At 32.3% G+C, this 15721-nt stretch overlaps 1 protein-coding gene across 6 annotated transcripts in view; it reads left to right on the top strand.

Annotated features, from left to right (window-relative positions):
• Positions 1-15721, top strand: part of LOC143223773 (uncharacterized) — a 100544-nt gene that overhangs the window by 20629 nt on the left and 64194 nt on the right. For 5 of the 6 annotated variants that reach the window (XM_076452181.1, XM_076452185.1, XM_076452186.1 and 2 more), the window contains exons 4-6: positions 2697-2894; positions 9823-9997; positions 12272-12373. In XM_076452181.1, coding sequence (XP_076308296.1) covers positions 2697-2894; positions 9823-9997; positions 12272-12373 — 475 coding nt within the window. The remainder of the gene's footprint in view (positions 1-2696; positions 2895-9822; positions 9998-12271; positions 12374-15721) is intronic. The other variant, XM_076452187.1, reaches the window with a different exon arrangement.

Consider the following 15721-nt stretch of genomic DNA (forward strand, 5'->3'; position numbering starts at 1 on the left):
GTTAGTTTTATTAGGAATACACGATCAGTTTAGGAAAATGTAAACATGTATATTATGTTTTATTTTGTTATTTTAAATTTGTAACTTTTCTCTTTAATGACTTCCATGGAAACAATAACTGTTTTGAGTTTCATAATATTTGTTAGTTAATTTTTGAAAGAAAGCATGCCAAGAACAAATTTTCTTGTTTTTGATGATAAAACAATGTCTACACAAAACATTTCTGTATGACTAACTCTCAAATTATTTATTATAGTATGAGTTGAAAGGTCAAGTAGAATCTTGTCAGTGTATTCTTTACAATTTCTAAGTTATAACATTGAAAAGTGATCAATGGATTTAATGGTTACTTTGTATAAATGAATATATATAGATGTTTTATGTATGTACAGTTATGTGAAAAAGTTAGGACACCCTATGAAAGCCTGTGTATTTTTTGTAACATTTTTGGATATATAGATATTTAATCTCAATTTTAACAACACTGAGATATTATAGGAATATAACTAAACAATTAAAACTGAAGAAAAGACTTTTCAAGATCTTCTGTAAATGTCATGCTACATAAAGCATATTCTGAGGAAAAAGTTAGGACACCCCCACATTTATTCCCACTTAAAATGGCTCAATTCACACACAGGTTTATCACACCAGGTGCACATGATTAGAAGATCGTTACTCAGCATTTTAAATGAGGCTTGCCCTATTTAATTTGGTGTGCTCCTGACTGTTGAAGTGAGAGTGAGCACCATGATGAGAGCCAAAGATCTGTCTGAGGCCTTCAGAAAGAAAACTGTAGCAGCTTATGAGTCTGGTGAGGGATTTAAAAAGATCCCAAAGGATTTTGAAATCAGCCATTCCATTGTCTGGAAAATAGTCAACAAGTGGAGGGCTTTTAAAACAACTGCTAACATACCCAGGTCTGGTCATCCAAGCAAGTTCACCACAAGAGCAGACTGCAAGATGCTAAAAGAGGTCTCCAAACACCCTAACATGTCATCATGGGACCCAAAGCGGGCTCTGGCAACTGTTGATGTGAAAGTGCATGCCTCTACAATCAGAAAGAGACTGCACAAGTTTAACTTGCATGGGAGGTGTGCAAGGAGGAAACCTTTGCTCTCTAAGAGAAACATCAAGGCCAGACTGAAGTTTGCCAGAGAGAACATAGACAAAGACCAGGACTTCTGGAATAATGTTCTTTGGGACATATGATTCCAAAATTGAATTATTTGGACATCAGAACAGAGGACATGTTTGGCATAAATCAAATACAGCATTCCAGGAAAAGAACCTCATACCAACTGTGAAGCATGGAGGTGGAAGTGTCATGGTTTGGGGCTGCTTTGCTGCAGTAGGACCTGGACAGCTCACAATCATAGAATCCACCATGAATTCTACTGTGTATCAGAGGGTGCTTGAGGAACATGTGAGACCATCTGTAAGAAAATTAAAGCTGAAGCGGAACTGGACCCTGCAACACGACAATGACCCAAAACATACCAGTAAATACACCAAGGACTGGCTGAAAACTAAGAAATGGAGAGTCCTGGAATGGCCGAGTCAAAGCCCAGATCTTAATCCCATTGAGATGCTGTGGGGTGACTTGAAATGGGCTGTACATGCAAGAAACCCCTCAAACATCTTACAGCTGACAGAATTCTGTATTGAGGAGTGGGGCAAACTTTCTTCAGATTGATGTCAGAGACTGGAAGATGGCTACAAGAAGTGTCTCACTGCAGTTATTTCAGACAAAGGGGGTAACACTAGCTATTAGGGGGTAGGGTGTCCTAACTTTTTCCTCAGTTAGAATATGCATTTTTGTAGCATGACATTTACAGAAGATCTTGAAAAGTCTTTTCTCCAGTTTTAATTGTTTAGTTATATTCCTATAATCTCTCAGTATTGTTGAAATTGAGATCAAATATCTATACATCCAAAAATGTTTAAAAAATACACAGGCTTTTCTAGGGTGTCCTAACTTTTTCACATGACTGTATGTATGGATGGGTGAACTTGGTTCCAGTAAGGTTGTGGTGATTAGATATTAATTGTCATCATGTCCAGTAGCCTGTACAGTCACTTAAGTCTAACTATTAATTAGTTTTTACATAATAAAATATCTCTCCCATATTTTGTCTGCTAAACTGCTGCTACCTGCAGGGAACTCCTTAGAAGGATGTTTTTCATATTTTGGTAGTGGCTTTTTTTTATGTAAATCTGGTGCACTGTTCACATGATTGACGTCTTTCCCATTGGTACTGGAACCAAATGGCTATTTATTTATAAAGGGGGAATGTTAAAAGGTACCATTTTTTAAATGAGTATGTATGTGAACTTTTTAATTCGAGTACTTGACCAGCCCCCCAGTATATCAGCAGTGAGTGGGGCTTAACCCTAAACTTTTGGGTTAATTTCCATTGTAAACATGGTTAAAAATAAATGAGTAAATACTTGGCTATCATGTAAAAGACATGTGGTTAAAATGTAAGCAGTTGTGTTTTGTTATACACTGTTTTTGTTTTCTGATGGAGTTTATTTGACCTGTTGGTGTTTTGTGTTAGTTAAATTTGTTTATTTTAAGTTTGATAAACACCTTTTTAATGCTGTTTCTTTTAGTTTTTCTAATTACTATTTTTTAGAATTATCAAAGAAAATATATTAGATTTTTAATTGTACTTTCTTTTTACTTTTGTTAGTGAGAAAAATGGCAAAGTTGATATTGAAACAGTACCATCAAAACTTGTCATGCCCATCGACAGTAATAAAGTTCGAGGGCTAATGACGGAGTGTGAACGCCATGTTCGTTTGATGCGGAAGCAAGATGTGCCAGATGACTGGGAAGATCACATAAACAAGTTAGTTCTGATAATTGTATGGGAAGATCACATAAACAAGTTAGTTAGTTTGTGTGGGAAAGTCACACAAACAAGTTAGTTTTGATAATTGTGTGGGAAGATCACACAAACAAGTTAGTTTTGATAATTGTGTGGGAAGATCACACAAACAAGTTAGTTTTGATAATTGTGTGGGAAGATCACACAAACAAGTTAGTTTTGATAATTGTATGGCAAAATCACATAAACAAGTTAGTTTTGATAATTGTGTGGGAAAGTGACACAAACAAGTTGGTTTTGATAATTGTGTGGGAAAGTGACACAAACAAGTTGGTTTTGATAATTGTGTGGGAAAGTGACACAAACAAGTTGGTTTTGATAATTGTGTGGGAAAGTGACACAAACAAGTTGGTTTTGATAATTGTGTGGGAAAGTGACACAAACAAGTTGGTTTTGATAATTGTGTAGGAAAGTGACACAAACAAGTTGGTTTTGATAATTGTGTAGGAAAGTGACACAAACAAGTTGGTTTTGATAATTGTGTGGGAAAGTGACACAAACAAGTTGGTTTTGATAATTGTGTGGGAAAGTGACACAAACAAGTTGGTTTTGATAATTGTGTGGGAAAGTGACACAAACAAGTTGGTTTTGATAATTGTGTGGGAAAGTGACACAAACAAGTTGGTTTTGATAATTGTGTGGGAAAGTGACACAAACAAGTTGGTTTTGATAATTGTGTGGGAAAGTGACACAAACAAGTTGGTTTTGATTATTGTGTGGGAAGATCACACAAACAAGTTGGTTTTGATAATTGTGTGGGAAAGTGACACAAACAAGTTGGTTTTGATAATTGTGTAGGAAAGTGACACAAACAAGTTGGTTTTGATAATTGTGTGGGAAAGTGACACAAACAAGTTGGTTTTGATAATTGTGTGGGAAAGTGACACAAACAAGTTGGTTTTGATAATTGTGTGGGAAAGTGACACAAACAAGTTGGTTTTGATAATTGTGTGGGAAAGTGACACAAACAAGTTGGTTTTGATAATTGTGTGGGAAAGTGACACAAACAAGTTGGTTTTGATAATTGTGTGGGAAAGTGACACAAACAAGTTGGTTTTGATAATTGTGTGGGAAGATCAAAGTGACACAAACAAGTTGGTTTTGATTATTGTGTGGGAAAGTGACACAAACAAGTTGGTTTTGATAATTGTGTAGGAAAGTGACACAAACAAGTTGGTTTTGATAATTGTGTGGGAAAGTGACACAAACAAGTTGGTTTTGATAATTGTGTGGGGGAAAGTGACACAAACAAGTTGGTTTTGATAATTGTGTAGGAAAGTGACACAAACAAGTTGGTTTTGATAATTGTGTAGGAAAGTGACACAAACAAGTTGGTTTTGATAATTGTGTGGGAAAGTGACACAAACAAGTTGATTTTGATAATTGTGTGGGAAAGTGACACAAACAAGTTGGTTTTGATACTTGTGTGGGAAAGTGACACAAACAAGTTGGTTTTGATACTTGTGTGGGAAAGTGACACAAACAACTTGGTTTTGATAATTGTGTGGGAAAGTGACACAAACAAGTTGGTTTTGATAATTGTGTGGGAAAGTGACACAAACAAGTTGGTTTTGATAATTGTGTGGGAAAGTGACACAAACAAGTTGGTTTTGATAATTGTGTGGGAAAGTGGCACAAACAAGTTGGTTTTGATACTTGTGTGGGAAAGTGACACAAACAAGTTGGTTTTGATAATTGTGTGGGAAAGTGACACAAACAAGTTGGTTTTGATACTTGTGTGGGAAAGTGACACAAACAAGTTGGTTTTGATAATTGTGTGGGAAAGTGACACAAACAAGTTGGTTTTGATAATTGTGTGGGAAAGTGACACAAACAAGTTGGTTTTGATAATTGTGTGGGAAAGTGGCACAAACAAGTTGGTTTTGATAATTGTGTGGGAAAGTGACTCAAACAAGTTGGTTTTGATTATTGTGTGGGAAGATCACACAAACAAGTTGGTTTTGATTATTGTGTGGGAAAGTGACACAAACAATTTGGTTTTGATAATTGTGTGGGAAAGTGACACAAACAAGTTGGTTTTGATAATTGTGTGGGAAAGTGACACAAACAAGTTGGTTTTGATAATTGTGTGGGAAAGTGACACAAACAAGTTGGTTTTGATAATTGTGTGGGAAAGTGACACAAACAAGTTGGTTTTGATAATTGTGTGGGAAAGTGACACAAACAAGTTGGTTTTGATAATTGTGTGGGAAAGTGACACAAACAAGTTGGTTTTGATAATTGTGTGGGAAAGTGACACAAACAAGTTGGTTTTGATAATTGTGTGGGAAAGTGACACAAACAAGTTGGTTTTGATAATTGTGTGGGAAAGTGACACAAACAAGTTGGTTTTGATAATTGTGTGGGAAAGTGACACAAACAAGCTGGTTTTGATAATTGTGTGGGAAAGTGACTCAAACAAGTTGGTTTTGATAATTGTGTGGGAAAGTGACACAAACAATTTGGTTTTGATAATTGTGTGGGAAAGTGACACAAACAATTTGGTTTTGATAATTGTGTGGGAAAGTGACACAAACAAGTTGGTTTTGATAATTGTGTGGGAAAGTGACACAAACAAGTTGGTTTTGATAATTGTGTGGGAAAGTGACACAAACAAGTTGGTTTTGATAATTGTGTGGGAAAGTGACACAAACAAGTTGGTTTTGATAATTGTGTGGGAAAGTGACACAAACAATTTGGTTTTGATAATTGTGTGGGAAAGTGACACAAACAATTTGGTTTTGATAATTGTGTGGGAAAGTGACACAAACAAGTTGGTTTTGATAATTGTGTGGGAAAGTGACACAAACAAGTTGGTTTTGATAATTGTGTGGGAAAGTGACACAAACAAGTTGGTTTTGATAATTGTGTGGGAAAGTGACACAAACAAGTTGGTTTTGATAATTGTGTGGGAAAGTGACACAAACAAGTTGGTTTTGATAATTGTGTGGGAAAGTGACACAAACAAGTTGGTTTTGATAATTGTGTGGGAAAGTGACACAAACAAGTTGGTTTTGATAATTGTGTAACATACCAATGAAAGACAGTTATCCTTTTCACAAGAATTGACTTATGGTTAAAAGGTATTGTGCTTTTTGTTATTGTGTGTAGTGTTTCAGTATTGTAATAAATATCTTCATATTTAAAGAAATAGTAATTTTTTAATACTAGTTTTCACTCACAAAAGAGTAGCAATTGACAGTAACTTGGTTCAGCATATTTCAGTAGAAATGTAACTCTTTTACAGGTTCAAAAGTTCTGTTTAATTCTCTGTGTTTTGCTTCAGTCATTTCATTACGTATCCATGAAACTATACATGCTATAACTTGTAAAATACATGTTTCTTCACAAAACTTGGTATGTTTTGTTTACTGTAAATATATGGAGCTATAGTCTTTACTATTCTAAGTGCAAAGTGAGATTTAAATATACTTTTTGTTATTTTGTAGTTTTCAAATTTCATACAACTTTAGAAATGAATATAAAAATGTTTTTCACTTTGTATTTTGTGTTATGTTTTTACACCCTTGATTGATCTTGTAACTACAAAAGAAAAGCCATTCTCCTTTTTGTCTTCCTAAATTGACTACCTGTTGTTACAGACAGTTTACACTTTTTATTATGACAGCTAAATATAATGCAAATCTCCTGGTTATTGAGATTTATTGTTTACTGTCAGATTAACACTAAAATAAACTATTACTGTAGTTAGCTTTGTTTAAACACAGTTAATAGAACATTTTGTTAAATTACTTCATTCTCCATGAGTGAAATGTGGTTGTGCTGTCAGGTATCTTGTTGTTATTCATTTTTTCTTATTTAACTTTAAAAGTAAGTAACTTGTACATTTTATTTACATATAGGTCTTGTACCTTTTTTGTTTTCTTGTTGTCTCAAAGTTAACCATATTTGTTGATAGTACTTTACTCAATTTTTATTTATTTTAAATATGCAAATTAAGTAACAAAATATCAAAAACAATGAAGAATTGTCCTAAAACTGTTACAGTTTACCTGGTTAATGTAATATCCATGATAGCAAAGTGTGTGATTGACACACTGTAACTTAAAACTGATTGTGCAAATGAGCTGGCCTTGAAAGAAAATACATATTGATCTATTCTTTCTATAGATAATTGAGTAGCAAATGTCACAGAGAATTAGATATATACAGCATGTGCTTTGAGGGGAGCATGTAAGTTTCAATTTATGGCTAAAGAAAGAAGAAGGGATGCTATAAATGTTTATTTTGACTTGGGGATGTCTATTGTACAAGTGTGTAAGTGCTTGTAGACTTGGAAAATAAAATAAGGAAAAAATAAAGTGTTTAATTTGTAGAGAAGAAGTGTCACATGATACAAAAAGTGAATATTGAAAACATATTTAATATTTCCTTTTCAAACTAAAAACCACCACCCATTGGTAAGTCTACAGATTTACATTGCTAATCTCAGGGGTTTGATTCCTCTTGGTGGACTCAGCAGATAGTCCGATGTGGCTTTACAATAAGAAAACACACACATAAACTAAGAAATTCAAACTCATAATAAAAGTTTAATTATAATGTATGTTTTGTTGCAAAGTTTATTGACACACATTGACAGTGACGCACTGTAATTAAATCTTGAATGTAATTCTGAAAAGTCTGTGTTATGTGCCCCAAGGCCTGGTTGTATTTGTAGTTTGCCTGAACTTTTAACCCTTGTTAGACTTTTCAGTGTTTTAAACATGTTAGTTATTGGGTTTTAAGTACTGGAAACACCTGTCTATTGTTTTTATCAGGATGAAACTTAGCATGATTCCTAACTAAACTCTGACCAAAAAATGTTTCAAGCCCAGAATTCTTATTTTGTGTTATGGTTTGATCAGATTTTTAACTGGAAGAAACATTAGCAGCTTCACCATATCTTTAGTAATTATATAATTTATTCCATTAAAGTTAGGTTTGGATATTTTTAGTTATGCAGGTTGATCTGAATATTTACATTTGTCAAGATTAGTTATAAGACAGTTTCCTTATAGAGTTTGAAACAACCTGAGTTTGTGCTATGTCGTAAATGTCCCTCATTATGTGATATAACATTATTATTATGTGGCTGTAGCATAGATATTTATTTATTTAGTAAAATAAAAATGTATTTTTTGAGTTCAAGTTGATGTAGTTATAAAACAAATTGTGTGTTTCAAAGATTGTGGTGTTATATTTTATGTACTCAAATATAGTTGATTTTTTGTTCTTCATATACTTAAGTAATTATTTATTGTTTTTGTAATCCCATTACTAGTGGCTGTAACTGTGGCTATAACATAAAATATGTCTGAACAAAAATTGTGTTCATAACATAACATTTAAGGTAACTTTAAGTTATAAATTGGAATTATTTAAAAAACAGTAAAAATATGTCACACTTTTGTTTCTTTTCTTTTGTTTATAAATTTTTAGATGAGTGAACTGTTAACAATACTTGTGTTTTATGCAGTTAATTTATCGGGAACTAATGATTGTTTCATACAGTTAATGTATCAGGAACTAATGATTGTTTCATACAGTTAATGTATCAGGAACTAATGATTGTTTCATACAGTTAATGTATCAGGAACTAATGATTGTTTCATGCAGTTAATGTATCAGGAACTAATGATTGTTTCATGCAGTTAATGTATCAGGAACTAATGATTGTTTCATGCAGTTAATGTATCAGGAACTAATGATTGTTTCATGCAGTTAATGTATCAGGAACTAATGATTGTTTCATACAGTTAATGTATCAGGAACTAATGATTGTTTCATACAGTTAATATATCAGGAACTAATGATTGTTTCATACAGTTAATATATCAGGAACTAATGATTGTTTCATACAGTTAATATATCAGGAACTAATGATTGTTTCATACAGTTAATATATCAGGAACTAATGATTGTTTTATACAATTAATATATCAGGAACTAATGATTGTTTTATACAATTAATATATCAGGAACTAATGATTGTTTTATACAATTAATATATCAGGAACTAATGATTGTTTTATACAATTAATATATCAGGAACTAATGATTGTTTTATACAATTAATATATCAGGAACTAATGATTGTTTCATACAGTTAATGTATCAGGAACTAATGATTGTTTCATACAGTTAATGTATCAGGAACTAATGATTGTTTCATACAGTTAATGTATCAGGAACTAATGATTGTTTCATACAGTTAATGTATCAGGAACTAATGATTGTTTCATACGGTTAATGTATCAGGAACTAATGATTGTTTCATACGGTTAATGTATCAGGAACTAATGATTGTTTAATACGGTTAATTTATCAGGAACTAATGATTGTTTAATACGGTTAATTTATCAGGAACTAATGATTGTTTAATACGGTTAATTTATCAGGAACTAATGATTGTTTAATACGGTTAATATATCAGGAACTAATGATTGTTTCATACGGTTAACTTATCAGGAACTAATGATTGTTTCATACGGTTAACTTATCAGGAACTAATGATTGTTTCATGCGGTTAACTTATCAGGAACTAATGATTGTTTCATGCGGTTAACTTATCAGGAACTAATGATTGTTTCATGTGGTTAACTTATCAGGAGCTAATGATTGTTTCATGCGGTTAACTTATCAGGAGCTAATGATTGTTTCATACGGTTAATATATCAGGAACTAATGATTCTATCTACATTTATTTTCACAGGTAGGAAAGTCTTTGTCAGTGTTCACAGTAATAGTAGTCCTTTGTGTTTATTTTGTGCTGTTATTGGTTAAATGATTGAATGGTTTATACGCTAATACTTGTATCTTACAAGTTTGTAATAGAGTCAGTGATGAATAGAAAAGTTTGACTTGTATATTTATTTTCATACTTATTAGTTCACTTTTAACAGAAGTCAGAAACTTTCCGTTACAGGAAAGGGTGGTCAGTTGCTCAGAATAGGTTGTTCAATAAAATAGTGAAGATACTGAACACGGACCGTTTAGCTCGTCTTACCTATGAAGGCACTAATAATGAACCGGTCATGAGACGGCTTGCTGTTGACAAGACAGCACAAAGAATTCGCCAGGTTTTCTCATCCTTCTCTTGGGTATGTGTTTTCTGGCTATTATTCATCATAACTAATAGATATCTTCAAGCTGTTAGTAATAGCCCTTAGTACTAGCATTAGCCACTGCAGGCAATGTAAAGATATTGAACACCCATTGGTATATGGTAATAAACAAATGTAATGGATACTACAGTTGAATAGTGTAGTACATTTATTAATGGAGTTTTTTTCACCTTCATCTCTATGAATCACACAGTTTAAGTTTGCCTATAATGTTATATGTAGAATTATAACACGAGAAACACAATAACCTTTCTCAACTATTTTATGTACAAGTTGATCACTGATGTTTTAAGTAATTGTAAATGCAATCATTTTAAATAATTTATTGTTTAAAAGGTATTTTGTTAAATGGTTGGGTAACAGAAAAAAAGTCTGAGAAATGTAAGAATGCAAGCTATTGTATGTGACTAAGGGTAGATTGGAGATTCGTATGAAATTCTTACCTTGGAATATATCATACCCTTGATGTACCACAGATAAAACTTCTTGTAATTATAAAGTTTACTGTTTATTAATATAAATTGAATCTATGTTTTATTATTGGATGTGAAAACCAGAGAGAAAAACTGATTAAGGCTTAATGTTCTATCATTATAGGTGTGTTTAACTTTGAGAAGGTTTTAGAATGAAAACAAGTAATAAAAAATGAATATGATGCAGGTTTGGTAATGTCATAAAGTACAGAAACATGACGGGACAAAACTATACAAAATTCACTACGTAAGTAGCCAACTCTTTCTAAAAATAACATTTATTTACAACTAAATATTGGATTACTTTTGATTGGCATGAATTCAGATTTAAATAGAAGCAATTAAACTGAATAATGTCATTAATCTTAAGAGTGGCTTATTCCAATAAGCTTGTAATGTTGATTTAGTGGCTTCTTATTTTGGGACTTTTTATAGTTTTATGTATTCATCCCAACCTTGTTTCTGTACAAGGCCTTTTATAAAAAGGTATGACTGGATCATACTAATTTTTATTACATGTTTCCATTCTCTTTCTTTTAAACAATACCAACAAATATTTTATAATGAACGGCAGTTGCTAAAGGCAGCAGTTTTAGCCTGGCATAATGATTTATCTTAACAGACATCATTTGTTGAACTGAGTGAAACACAATATTGCTTCTGTACTCCACAAGTTAAAATACAACACTTTGGTGTATAAATTATAACAACAACTTCCACCATTGGAGAGCTAGCCCTTCTGACACCAGAGTTGGAACATTTGGCTGTTACACTACTCATCAGTTCTTTAGTGATGTTTTTTTGGCTAAACCGAAGGTCTTTATGTAGTGACAGTGTGAGAACAAAATGGCTGAAGCATGTTATGCATAGCTCATAAATGTCTCTTGGATGGTTATAAGAAGAGATTTGAAACTATTATGGATAATATGCATCAGCCATTTTTTTTTCTCATTCCATTCCTGCATATTAAGCACTACCCTATACAATGACTGATGACCTCTGATGGCCATTGTATACCTTGCTACATAAATTGTATGTTTGAAAGGAGTGTTTAACCTTTATCGTGGTTTGTTAATGCCTGAAAAAAGTGCTTGATAATTGTTTTAGAATATTAGTTGAGTTCTAAAATATTGTTTAAAGAACATTTTATTGTGTTTTATGTATGTACTTTTTGTGTCATTTAAAGTTGCAAAAATAAAACCTTAAAAATTAAAGTACAGTAAGACCAGTGACAAATACTTTTATCTGTTGTTGGACAATACCATATAAAACACTTAAAAACAACCAGAATCTGAGAATATTGGTTTGTAAGTTATAAAGTTTTGTCAAAGGTTGGAAGCATGTTGGGCCCAAGTAAAGATAACACTGCTCTGGGGTGTATTTAAATTTTTTTTTCTTTATTTTGATTATGCATTTCAAGATATTTACGTCTCATGTAAATTCTGCAGAAGAATAAATTTTATGCAATTGAAAATTAGAGGTGTACCAATACTGATAGTGTGTTGGACATTTGGTTAATATTACTTATTGTAAAATTAGAGTTAAAATTACTTTTTGGTAACAATACTTGTTTATTAAGATGTTATATTGTTTTGCAAGAATTGTGTTTCCATGTTGTTATCATTAGTGTAATCACGTGAAATGTGTATTTTTAAACTTCTGGGATGGAAGAAATTACTGTTGAAATTTCTTTATTAAAAAGAAAAGGTGACAGTATTGATATAAAACCTTGTAAATAATGGAATGAAAATAATAAGTAATTTATTTAAACTTTCAGGATGACAAGCTTCTTCTGTGGCTTTATCAGACAATAGTTGAAAACCTTCCATTTCCTTACTTGGCAGCTTATTTGGATGTCTTACAAACTTTAAAGTCAAAAGTAAGGTTCTTTAGTTTTATTCAAAATCAGTTTGGTTTGTGTTTGAAAACTAGTGCAAGTGTTTAGTTTCTACTAGTATTATTGAAGAATCCAAAGATTATCAGTGTAGGAATACGTCGCACAGTGAGGTTAACACGTTGGAAAAAAACTACCTCGTTAATTGAATCATCACTGAACAGGGAATAGTTTTAATATGAAAAATAATGACACATGGGTATCATAAGGAATTTCATCATAGTAGAAATAATTAAGTCTATTTAATTAATATTAAAGTCTATTAACTCTAATTAAAACAATGAAAATTTTCTTTTGAAAAATGAAAACTAAAAGTTTACTGATTAAAGAAAAATCCATCTAATTTAAGTTGCACCATCTTTTTTTTTTTTTTCCCTCCTGGAGTTCTCAGTAACATTTTCTAAGGCTTGTTGGTCATTAATGCTGCACTCTACGTCTGGATCATGATTTGTAATTAAGTTTCCACTGCTCTAAACATTTCTTCAAGTTCCTGTAAGGGAAATTCTTTTTCCCACTTTTCACTAGCACCTTCTTTACTCTGGACTTTCTTCTTCTTCCTCATATGTCCGATCTTGGTCTGAGTTAAGGAACGTATCATTGTTGAGAGCTTGAGAATGTGCGTCAGTGTCCTCTCGAACATTAGCCACTTCCAAAGACTCGAATCCAAGATTGAGTCCAGTTTTGATGACATCTTCAGAAACATCCCTAATTTTGGACTCAAAGCCACAGGAATCACTTACGCAATGAGGCAAAACATGCTTTCATACTGCTCTCATGTTACTCTTGCTTTGAACCATGCTTCGTTGATGTTGTGATTTTTTCCAGAATTCAGGCAAAGATAGTGCAGCTTCTCTAGTTGTGGCCTTCATTGCTTGAGAAAAAGTTTGCCTCTAATAATAAGCTTTAAATGTCACAATGACACCTTGATCTGTTGGTTGCAGTAGAGATCTATCAGGTGGAAGAAAATGAATTTTGACATTTTTTATTAAAGTCGCAAAGTACCATTGGATGGCCTGGTGCATTATCTCATAACAACAAAGATTTAAAGCTCAATTTGTTTTCGTTGCAGTAATGTTCAACTGCAGGACAAAAATAACTCTTTAACCAGTCTTTAAACAAAGTTTTCGTGACTCATGCTTTGTTATTTGTAAGCCAAATAAGTCATCTTTGCATGGCTGCTAAGTGCTTGAGGGGTTTGCTCATAATACACAAGCATGGGTTTTAATTTTAAATTGTCAGATGTATTTCCACCTAACAAAAGTGTCAAACAATCTTTTGATGCCTTATAACCTGGCTGAGTGTTTTCATTTTCTGATAGAAAAGTTCTAGAAGGCATTTTTTTCCAAAATAAACCCGTTTCATCAACATTATAAATTTGGTTATCTTTGTACCCACCTTTTTCAATAATTTCTATAAATTCATTAGGAAATTTTTCATCAGCATCTTTGTCTGCACTTGAGTTTTTGCCTACAATGCGAATATTATGAATCAATGCTTTTTGTATTGATTATTTTACAGTTCTTACAGATGATTCATTTATTCCTTTGTATCATGCGATTTGGCAAACGAAGCACCTTCTTCATGGCACTTGATGATTTCAAGTTTCTCTTTTAGTGTAAACCATTTACATTTCTTTGATTCTGTATCATCACACTTTCTTTTTTCACTCATAATAAAGGGATCTGTAAAAATATCAAGAAGGATACACCCATGCTCAAGAAGAAACAGCTGACCTTAGATTTGTACTTTACAGTATATAAATGTGCATGAGCTTGCAGAAAGATCTAGAATAAGTGAGTGACACAAATTCATGGAGATCATTTCAGAAAAATGTCAGCCATAATAAAAAGGACCCAGGGACATGTACATATATAAATACAGCTGTATTGTAGTGAATCATTCGGTACTAATTGAATCATCAGTTGGAAATTATAAACCACACTATAGTGAATTCTGTATTGATTGAAGCTGTACTGTGCGAGGTATTGCTGTACTAAGTAGTTATGTAAGTCGAGAGTGTAGATATAATTGATTAAATTATTAAGATTGATGTTAACCTTTTATGTTGATAAAAGTAGTGTACATATATTAACTACATGGAAATAACTTAATCAGTTGGTATGTGTCTCCTGCAGCTCGTACATTTAAAAAAAATAAGATGGGTGTGCACTATCTTCATAGCTTTTTCAACCACTACATTATTCTAACATGGTATCAATTTTCCTGTTTTCATTTATATTCTGTTTTTTAAAGTAATTATTGATTACCCGTGATTTTTTCATTATACGTTTTTTGAATGTAACCAGTTTGACAAGAAACATTGCTTTATCTGAAAAAGGTAATTTGGATGAATTGCTAATGTTGACTAAATATTACCATATCATTACCATTATTGTTTTTCAAATGTGCAGTAATCCTACATTGATTTCTGTAAATAAAATAATTTAATAATGAAAAGAAGTTTTACAGTTATTTGAGGGTATTAATACTTATATTTAAAACCTATTAAGACTATAATTAGAAACAATTAAGTAGCCAGTTAGCCAATTCATTTACGTACAATGTTTAAATAGAATTCACATCAAAAGGATATTCCTTAAAGATTTGAGTCATCAGGATGTTTTGAAATTTACTGTTTCTATTCACTAAAGAGTAAACTCACGTAATTAAAATCTCAAATTTACAGCTAGTGCAAATCAATAAAAAATTTATGTATCAGAAAGTTAAAAACAATGTAATTAGAGACAAAAACTTGTATCAAAGTAAGCTACTTGTATTCAATAATGACAAAACCTTCTCCAAATATTTTACATTTCTTACTGTATTAAACTTATTACAAAGTTTTTTGTTCCCCATTCAACCCATTTCCAAATTGTATAATCTTACTTTATTACAAATCATCTAATGTCTTCTTACATAAGAAAATTTCTGCAGTTTTCAAACAGATGTGATTTTAATGCATGTATTCCAGTTGGTGCAAACCTTTTCCATCCATCTTTTTGCCATAGGGTTGCTCTTTCTCTTTCATATGTATGACTGGCTTCTTCTAACTCATTCCACACAGAAGTCAGCCTGTCATAATCTCAGTTCCTTCTCAAAACTGCTCAGATAGGTTGGTTGATCTTTTTGGTGAAGTCCTTCTTTTGTTCTACCTGGTTCCTTGTTTATTTGGGTGTTTTCTTATGTATCCATCTCATTTGGACCTAACTTTATCTTGTTTAACTGTTCTAAGGCACAGGCTGTTTTGAATCACCTGCTTGTTCACTTGCTTTCTACTCATGAGGTTCTGTAACTCTTGGGGGTGTGGTCTTTGCAGACTCCACTCGTACCCCT

Source organism: Tachypleus tridentatus, chromosome 8, assembly GCF_004210375.1.
Source record: "Tachypleus tridentatus isolate NWPU-2018 chromosome 8, ASM421037v1, whole genome shotgun sequence".
Taxonomy (NCBI): Eukaryota; Metazoa; Arthropoda; class Merostomata; order Xiphosura; family Limulidae; genus Tachypleus; species Tachypleus tridentatus.